This window comes from Bos indicus x Bos taurus, chromosome 5 (assembly GCF_003369695.1).
Source record: "Bos indicus x Bos taurus breed Angus x Brahman F1 hybrid chromosome 5, Bos_hybrid_MaternalHap_v2.0, whole genome shotgun sequence".
In the NCBI taxonomy this organism is placed as follows: Eukaryota; Metazoa; Chordata; class Mammalia; order Artiodactyla; family Bovidae; genus Bos; species Bos indicus x Bos taurus.
The window spans coordinates 62,188,384-62,198,763 of record NC_040080.1 but is presented as its reverse complement, the minus strand read 5'-3'; the positions used below and the strand labels follow the sequence as shown (position 1 = coordinate 62,198,763).

Here is a 10,380-nt window from a genome sequence, read left to right as displayed (position 1 = left end):
CATTTCTTATTTATTAGTCTATACCATAAATTATTAACTATATTTAGGAACTTTTAATTAGATAAGAAATTTAAAAATATGTAAAATCATATAACCCATATAGACATTTTTCTTCAAATGTATCAACATATTTATAAGACTAAAAATAAGCATTAACAACAGATTAAGTATAATTGAATACACAAGTCAATGTTCTTAACCTTCTAAACATAGTCTAAATTAATACACATATAGTTATATATTAGTTATTTATTCTTATTAATTCATGTTCAACATCTTAGTATCTTAATGTTCCTTCAGATATTAAAATCAAAGTACTATAAATTCATGTCCTTTAAAGTTTTCCGTGCTCCTATGGTCAACTAATTTATGACAAAGGGGACAAAAATATGCAATGTGACAGGACAGTGTCTTTGATAAATCGAGCTGGGAAAACTGGACATTGTGCATGTGTGCTTAGTTGTGGCCAACTCTTTGTGACCTTATGAACTATAGCCTGTCAGGTTCCTCTGTTCATGGGGTTTTCCATGCAAGATTACTGGAGTAGGTTGCCATTTCCTCCTCAAGAGATCTTGCCCACCCAGGGATTGAACCCACGTCTCCTGTATTGGCAGGTGGATTCTTTAGCACTGAGCCATCTGTGAAGCCTGGGAAAACTGGACAGCCAAATGCAATAAGTAAATAAAATAGCATAAAACTGGGTTAGTACTACCTTACACACTGCACGAAAATTAACTCAAATGGATAAAAGACTTGAATGTAAAACCTGAAACTATAAAGTTCTCAGAAGAAAACACTGGCAGTACATGCCTTGACTCCAGTCTTGGTGATGATTTTTTTGGATTTGACACCAAAACCAAAGGCAACAAAAGCAAAAATAGACAAGTGGGGCCTCATCAAACTAAAAAGCATCTGCACATTGGTTCAGTTTAGTTCAGTGGCTCAGTTGTGTCTGACTCTTTGTGACCCCAAGGAATGAAGCACAGCAGGCCTCCCTGTTCATCACCAATTGCTGGGGCTTACTCAAATTCATATCCATCAAGTCGGTGATGCCATCCAACTGTCTCATCCTGTCGTCCCCTTCTCCTCCTGCCTTCAATCTTTCCCAGCATCAGGGTCTTTTCCAATGAGTCAGTTCTTCACATCAGGTGGCCAAAGTATTGTAGCTTCAGTTTCATCATCAGTTCTTTCAATGAATATTCAGGACTGATTTCCTTTAGGACTGATTGGTTTAATCTCCTTGCTGTCCAAGGGACTCTCAGGAGTTTTCTCCAACACTACAGTTCAAAAAATATCAGTTCTTGGGCACATAGTCATTATGTTATACATTAGATCCTCAGACATCTTCATACCTAAAAGTTTGTATTTTTCTTAATAACCAAACTCTCCTTTTTTCCCCCATCCCCCAATTTTTGGTGATCACTTTTCTACTCTCTGAGTTTTATTTTAATTTTTAGATTCCATGTAAAAGTGATACCATGCAGTATTTAACTAAGTCTGACTTTTCTCACTTAGCATAATGCCCCCAAGTTCAATCTATGTTGTCTTAAAAAGACAAGATTTTTTTCTTTTCAGTGGCTGAATATGCACTGTACATATTCACGTGCATTTTTTCTGTAGCCTTTAGGGGGAAAACTACTTTCTTTCAGCTTCTAGAGGCTGCATGCATTCTTTGACTCCTGGTCTTTTCCTTGTATCATTTGATCCTCTTGTTTCCATTGTCACATCTCCATCCACTAACTTGATTCTTTTTCCTTATGATTAAATGGTGCCCATTCACATAATCCAAGATAAATTTATCTTAAGATCCATAACTTTATCACATTTATCAAGTTCCTTTTGCCATGTAAGGTAACCTTCACAGGTTTCAGGGGTTAGAATATCTTTAGATGGATCATTATTCAGTGTATTGTGCATGAACACAATTGTCCAAGAAAAACATGGTCAAAATCTACAGTTATTAGTGAGTTTATTCTAGCCCAGGTCCTGGTTGAGCAGGTAAGAAAAATTTACAGAGTCTGGAATTGTTAATATTCTGTCTTTATATATTTCTTTCAGATGGAATTTTCATCTTTCAATAGAAAGACTCAATGGAACTTCTTAATTAGGCAGTGTATTTTTTTACAGTTACTAAATGAAGCTAATTTATTACATATACTTATTACAGTAGTAGTTTCAAACAAATAAGAATTTTGTGAAATCAAGTAGAGATTTATTCATCAGGTTACTTTAGGGTGATTTTTCATATTGAAGTACAGTTGATTTACAATATTGTTTTAGTTTCAGGTATATAGAAAATGATTCAGTGATTTATATATATATATATGTATATATATGTGTGTATATATATATTCAGATTATTTTCCATTATAGGTTATTACAGTATATTATGTATGATTCCTTGTACTCTACAGTAAATCATCATAGCTTATCTATTTCATATGTAGTAGTTTGTATCCATCAGGTCAGTTTAATGGGCTACTTAGTATAGGGAGAATAGGAGTTGTCAGAAACCAAATACCTTAGTAGCCAAAAACCAAAGTAGCCTTAGAAAGACTCCCTTATTTTTTTCCACTTAGGGTGGCTGAGTTTTCTATTATATGGTGTTAACTTTCTTCTTTGCTCGTGGTGTTTTGGTGTTACTGCTTCTCTATTCACTCTACGTTCAGGAAGCTTTAGGCTATTTCATTTCCAACTCAAACCAGAGTGATCAATGTAAATTCAGTTATTTGATAATTTAATTTCTAAATAATTACCTTCTCTAAAATAGAACAGGTGCCACAGTCATGGGATGGATAATAATTACAAAGGTTATAATGCAGGACCTTCTGCAAAGAGCTATGTGAGAAGCTGAAAAATTCACTTAGAATAAAAGCCTTGCCGTGTGAAAGACAAAGTAAATGGTCTTGAATAAACTCAAGCTCATATAATTTGGTGAGAGCAAAAAGGTTAAAATGAGCCTGTGCCCTCATAACTGATCTCCTATATATTGATCAAAAGAACCTAATTAAGACAGAATATATAAGTAAGACCTGATTGAAGGGACATCTGTGGCTCAAGGTGGCTCAGTTTTTAATACGGATCCCTGAATTTGTTTACAGTCATTGGTCATATATTAGTGGCATTTTTGAGCCCACACCCTGGTTTCATTGGACCTTTCCTGGAAACATTCACAGTTATTATACTCATAAATTCAGTTCTATATACCAATTCATAGATAATTCCATTTTTATCTGTCTTCTTAGGGAGAGTGTTCATATGCTATTGACCTTACTTTTTGTCCAGAACTTCCTGCTTTTCATTGTTTTATGTTAAAGTATGTCTTCTTTTTGTAAATGTTATATAAATATAAACTATTTTCTAATATAATTAATGTTTTCAATTCTTTACAAATTATGAATGCTTATATTAAGATGGAATGCTGTATTTAAATAATTTTCTCTTCAGTTCAGTTCAGTTCATTTGCTCAGTTGTGTCTGACTCTTTGTGACCCCATGAACCGCAGCACGCCAGGCCTTCCTGTCCATGACCAACTCACGTCCATTGAGTCGGTGATGCCATCCAACCATCTCATCCTCTGTCATCCCCTTCTCCTCCTGCTCTCAATCTTTTCCAGCATCGGGTCTTTTCAAATGAGTCAGCTCTTCACACCAGGTGGCCAAAGCTTTGGAGTTTCAAACTTCAACATCAGTCCTTCCAATGAACACCCAGGGATGATCTCCTTTAGAATGGACTGGTTGGATCTCCTTACAGTCCAAGGGACTTTCAAGAGTCTTCTCCAATGCCACAGTTCAAAAGCATCAATTTTTCTGTGCTCAGCTTTCTTTATAGTCCAACTCTCACATCCATACGTGAGCACAGGAAAAACCAAATCATGTAATAATGTTCAGTTTTCATAAATTAATACCTTCATTTGGCATATGTAATTTTCCTAAAGTGTCCAATAGGACATTTTACCATTAAAATGGACATCATGGGGCATCACATATGTAGCAAATACTAGTGTTTGAGTCAGATATAAATGGAAATTACTTCTTACTAGCAGTGTAACTCCGCTGTGCTTTAATTTTCTTAAGTGGGAAGACAAAACATCTTTTAAATTTGTTTTCCATATATTAAAAAGTAGTAGGTCTCTAGTGATTTTCTAATTGTTAGCTGCTAATCATTGTCATCATGATATGAAGATGAACCTATAAAGAAACAGTATTATAACTTCAAGTTTTAAATCTAATTTTAATATTAAACTCATTTTCCCTAAACCAGCCTTCTCTTGGGTTTATTGTTTAAAGTCAAGAAGAGAATAATCTGGAATGGTGCTTCTTTGGAGGACTGATGCTATAACTGAAGCTCCAATACTTTGGCCACCCCATGTGAAAAGCCAACTCATTGGAAAAGACCCTGATGATAGGAAAAATTGAAGGCAAAAGAAGAGGGTGGCAGAGATTGAGATGGTTAGATAGCATCACCAGCTCAATTGTAATGAATTTGAGTGAACTCCAGGAGATAGTGAAGACCAAGGGAAGCCTGATGTGCTGCAGTCTATGGGGTTGCAAAGAGTTTGACATGACTGAGTAACAACAGAATGGGGCCTGAAATCAAAAAGGCCTCAAGTGCTGAGGTGGGAATAGGCAAGAAGCACAATTAGTAAATCTATAATATTAAGATGAAGTTATTTTTTCTGTTTGTGGTTTTATTAAGAGTTGGTAAATTGTAAAATGATTCTTTACTGACACATGTAATCCCAATAAAGCTTCCTCACTATGTAGGAAAGCCTTAAAGTTTAAAGATATAGGTTGAGGATGTCTAATCTATTCATGAAAACTTGATTTTTCCACTTTAGCAAATTCCCTTACTTTATTAAGAACAATGTGAATCTTCTGATAGCATTATTAAAGGCTTGTTTAACTTGTTTCTCAAGGTGTAAATGAAGGAGTTCAACATAGGAGCGATGGAAGCAGTAAGTACTGCCACACTCTTATTAATAGCTACTGATTCCTTTTCTGAAGGTTTAATATAGATGAAAATACAGCTTTCATAGGTGATGGAAGTCACAATCAAGTGGGAAGAACATGTAGAAAATGCTTTTTTCCTTTGTTGAAGACAAAGGAATTGTAAAATGGTCTTGATGATGTATATATAGGATAGAATGACACACACAAGGGTCATGATTAACATCAAAACAGCAGAGACTATGATCATTTGCTCTATGAGCCATGTTTCTGAGCATGAGATCTTTAAGAGGGGGGCTGTATCACTGACAAAATGATCAATAACATTGAAGTCACAAAATTCCAGATGCAGGGCCCAGGCTAAGTGGAGGGATTATGATCAATGCCAGCCATCTAGCAACAAAGGATGAGTCTTCTACAGACCATGTTGTTCATGATGGTCACATAATGCAAGGGCTTGCAGATGGCCATGTATTTATCATAGGACATGATAGCCAGGATAAAAAACTCTGCAGGAGCTAAGAAGTCAGTAAAAAATATTTGACTGATAAAATTGTCATATGTGATTGTCTTATCACCTGTTGATATATTACACAAATATTTGGGAATACAAGAAGATGAAAATGAGATTTCTAAGAAGGAGAAATTTTGCAGGAAAAAGTACATGGCAGTTTTCAAGTGAGAGTCTATGAAGGTGAGGGAGATGATTGTCAGGTTCCCAGTTACACTCAACATGTAGGTGAGAAATAAAAAGATGAAAATCACAATCTTCAGTTGTGGATCATCAGTCAATCCCAGCAAGATAAAAGTTGTTACTGTGTGGTTTCTCATCACTGAATCCTGACTTCTATTCAATCTCCATTTATGATTCAGAGATATTTGATATGGAGAGTGATATTAATATCAAATATCAATAATCACTCAGCAAACTATACAAAACCATCTAACATGCAATTTACAAAGGCATGCTTATAAGTATTATTATTAATAGGTCATCTGAAGCAGTATGCTTGATAATCTTAAGGCATATTTTGAAAAATATTAGATGGCTTTATCCATATCAAACTTCAACATGTTACAGGTCTTCTTTTCCATGCATTATGTTTTACTTTTATCTTCATCTGGGATTGGGATTGCTTATATAGTTATATTTTACTACTAACTGAAGCCAAATGCAGAAACCAAATCTTAAGTTTCTCAATGCTTTACTATTTCTTTTTGTAGCTTGGTTATTGATAAAGTGAAAGTAAGACCCAAAATAGTTTAAAGCTTATTATACAGGCTTTCCTTATCCACTGCTTGAGATTTGAGTATTAGCATTAATCCATTTTTAAAAACTAGTATTTTATTATCTAAATTACTTTATCCTCATTCACTTCTTCCCCTGTGCCTCTCATGACCTTTTGTTTAAAACTTGTAGAATACAGGCAATATTTCGGTTAGAAAATTGTTAAAATACTTTAGATGTGGCATTCACAAGTTTTTATGAAGTTATCACAATTGTTTTTAACTTCTAACCCATTAAATTAATATGTAAACATTCCAATGTCTTGATGCAAATGTCATTAATTAGAAGAATATCAGATTTGGAGTACTAGTTACACTCCCCAACCACTGTTTACTTTCACTATGATTCAGTTTGTCATGGAAATAAGAACAGTATCCTTTATATGCAGAGTACATCATGAGAAACGCTGGACTGGAAGAAACACAAGCTGGAATCAAGATTGCCGGGAGAAATATCAATCACCTCAGATATGCAGATGACACCACCCTTATGGCAGAAAGTGAAGAGGAACTCAAAAGCCTCTTAATAAAAGTGAAAGTGGAGAGTGAAAAAGTTGGCTTAAAGCTCAACATTCAGAAAACGAAGATCATGGCATCCGGTCCCATCACTTGATGGGAAATAGATGGGGAAACAGTGGAAACAGAGTCAGACTTTATTTTTCAGGGCTCCAAAATCACTGCAGATGGTGACTGCAGCCATGAAATTAAAAGATGCTTACTCCTTGGAAGGAAAGTTATGACCAACCTAGATAGCATATTCAAAAGCAGAGACATTACTTTGCCAACAAAGGTCCGCCTAGTCAAGGCTATGGTTTTTCCGATGATTATGTATTGATTCGAGAGTTGGACTGTGAAGAAAGCTGAACATCAAAGAATTGATGCTTTTGAACTGTGGTGTTGGAGAAGACTCTTGAGAGTCCCTTGGAAAACAGAGTTTTCTCTTGTTTTTTGAGGTAAACTTGTATTGCTACAAACCTTCCCCTTAGCACTGCTTTTACTGAATCCCATAGGTTTTGGGTTGTTGTGTTTTCATTTTAGGACTTCCTGATGGCTCGTTTCTATGCATATTTTATTATTTTTTAAAATATCTTCTGTTATTTGTTGTTTATTCAGAAGCGTGTTGTTTAGCCTCTATATGTTTGTATTTTTAATAGTTTTTTTTTTTTTTTCCTGTAATTGACATCTACTCTGACTGCATTGTGATCAGAAAAGATGCTTGGGATGATTTCAATTTTTTTTTTTTTTAAATTTACCAAGGTTAGATTTATGGCCCAGGATGTGATCTATCCTGGAGAAGGTTCTGTGTGCACTTGAGAAAAAGGTGAAATTCACTGCTTTGTGGTGAAATGTCTTATAGATACCAATTAGGTCTAACTGGTCCATTGTGTCATTTAAAGTTTGTGTTTCCTTGCTAACTTTCTGCTTAGTTGATCTATCCATAGGGTGAGTGGGGCATTAAAGTCTCCCACTATTATTGTGTTATTGTTAATTTTCCCTTTCATACTTGTTAGTATTTGCCGTACATATTGATGTGCTCTTATATGGGTGCATATATATTTATAACTGTTATATCTTCTTCTTGGATTGACTCTTTGATCATTATGTAGTGTCCTTCTTTGTCTCTTTTCACAGCCTTTATTTCAAAGTCTATTTTACCTGATATGAGTATTGCTACTCCTGCTTTCTTTTGGTCTCCATTAGCATGAAATATTTTTTTCCAGCCCTTCACTTTTAGGCTGTACGTGTCCCTTATTTTGAGGTGGGTCTCTTGTAGTGCTGTTGGATTTTTTAAAGAATTGGCTTTTAATCTCTTTAGCTTACTTAGTTGACTTCATTTTCTACCCATAGTAAGTTACATTTTCCGTTTACTTTTGTTAATTCTTCATTTTTTTTCAATTTATTCAGATGACTACAAATTCCCCTCTTTTGGGCTAGTTTACTTTTTTGTAAATAATGAATAATTTAAGATAACAGAATTCCAATTGAGTGTAGCTTTTTCAGTGTTCCAAATAATTTGTGATGTTTGTCTGCATTTCACTGCTTTCCTGATAGTAATTAGTTGATGTGGTGTAAAAACTATAATTTTCAAGAAATTACATTTGTGTGGATTTTTCTAGTTGTTGTATCTAATAATTTAGATAATTATGATAGAATCTGGAAGATAAAAGCTGAATTGGTGTTAGATGTTGGCACAAGTAGCAAATATACTGGGGAATGTTTTTTCCTTGACTAACAGCTGTAGAAGCTACAGATAATACTTCTCAGGAAAAAATGTAATCTTTCCATGAAAATAAGTATGGTTTTCTAATTCAAACTTTCATTAAATGTGCATCTATCGTGTCACAAGTGCTCTTACTACAGTAATCCTGAGACTTCAGCCTTAAGTCTCTGTGATCTATAGTGCAACCTCTGTTCCCATATGCCTGCCTTTACTCTCCTAATTATCCACATGCTTTTATAGATTATTGCTCTACTTAGTTAAATCACTATTTCTAATACATTCTATTGACAACGTTTAACATAGATTCAAGAGAATATTTATTAAGTTTTATCTGCTATATATGTGTGTTCATAGTAATATATGTATTTTGCTATTAGTAAATTATAAACTTCAAAAATATTTCCTTCCTATCCTTTTGAGATGATATTTTTAAAATATTTTTTTCTTACTTAGATGAGAACAAAGCAATTCTTTTGATTGAGTCCTTAAAGGCTTTCTTAACTTCGTTGTTTCTCAAGGTATAAATAAATGGATTCAACACAGGTGAAACAGAAAAAATGAGGAGTGAAACCACTTTTTTAATGGCCACTTCTTCCTTTGCCGTAGGATTGATGTAGATGAAAATGCATGTGCCATAGGTGATAGAAACCACAATCATGTGAGAAGAACAGGTTGAAAAGGCCTTTTTCTTTTGCTGAGCAGAAGGGAACCTCAAAATTGTCTTCACAATGCAAGCATATGACAGAACTACACAAGTGAGAGTCATATTTAGGGTCAGCACAGCACAGATTATAACCGTCTGTTCCATCAGCCATGTTTCTGAGCATGAGATTTTCACTAAAGGAAATGCATCACAGCCAAAGTGATCAATCTTGTTAGAGTCACAAAATTTTAGATTTAAACCCAGGCTAAGTGGTGGGATTAATACACATAAACCAGACATCCAGCAAGAGATGATGAGAATTCTGCAGACTCTGTTGCTCATGATGGTCACATAGTGCAAGGGCTTGCAGATGGCCAAGTAGCGGTCATAGGACATGGTGGCCAGCAGAAAAAATTCCGTTACTCCACACAGATCAGTAAAAAATACTTGAAGGACACAAGAATTATAGGTAATGACCCTGTCACCTGTAGCTATACTATACAGGTATCTGGGGATACAAGAAGATGTGAAAGACATCTCCAAGAAGGAGAAATTTTTTAAGAAAAAGTACATTGGCGTTTTCAGGTGGGAATCCACAAAGGTGAGTGTGATGATGGTCAGGTTTCCAGTTAAACTCAGTGTGTAGGTAAGGAATAGAAAGATAAAAATTAAACCCTGCAGCTCAGGGTCATCTGTCAGTCCCAGCAGAATGAATTTTGTTACTGTACTGTTTCTCATCACTGACTTCTCACTTCTCTCCAATCTGTATGTGATATTCAGAGAAATTTGCTTATAGACTATTTTAACTGGTTTAAAATTTAATACATTTAATCTTTTAGTTTATATATACAATATGTTATATATATATACATATACATACTATATATATGTATATACATAAACACGTGTATTTTGTCTGTCTATCATGTGTTTAAAATTTTCCATTGTGACTAAGTAGATGCTGAGGAGCTACACTTTCATAGGTTGCAATAACATCTTTTGACTTTCAAGATTTTTCCTTATTCAGAAATGGAATCAGAAAATTGCATCCTTGATTTTGTATCTTTTCTTGACACTTCGAATCTTTTAAAAACAGTGCTAAAATAACTGGGGTTTACTTCATAGACTCTAGAGAAAAATCTGAGGTCTTTGTTCCAAAAGAAAATTTTGTATGCTAGTTTCTTTTTAGGTTAAGTGTGCTTAATTCTTACAAATAAGCTAAGCCCTGCTGCTTGCCCATCACCCAGTGCTACATAGTCCACTTTTTTTTTTTTTCCCAT

At 34.6% G+C, this 10,380-nt stretch overlaps 1 protein-coding gene and 1 pseudogene across 1 annotated transcript; both read right to left on the bottom strand.

Annotated features, from left to right (window-relative positions):
- Nucleotides 1-4,849: 4,849 nt before the first annotated feature.
- LOC113893510 lies at nt 4,850-5,780 on the bottom strand (annotated as a pseudogene).
- A 3,122-nt stretch (nt 5,781-8,902) lies between these two features.
- LOC113893722 (olfactory receptor 6C2-like) lies at nt 8,903-9,838 on the bottom strand. Its single transcript, XM_027543593.1, has one exon. It carries the CDS (start codon nt 9,836-9,838, stop codon nt 8,903-8,905), a length of 936 nt encoding a protein of 311 aa, XP_027399394.1.
- Nucleotides 9,839-10,380: the final 542 nt, after the last annotated feature.

Excerpts from the sequence above, each read along its gene's own strand:
- LOC113893722 (XM_027543593.1), bottom strand. The coding sequence starts at position 9,838 with ATGAGAAACAGTACAGTAACAAAATTCATTCTGCTGGGACTGACAGAT.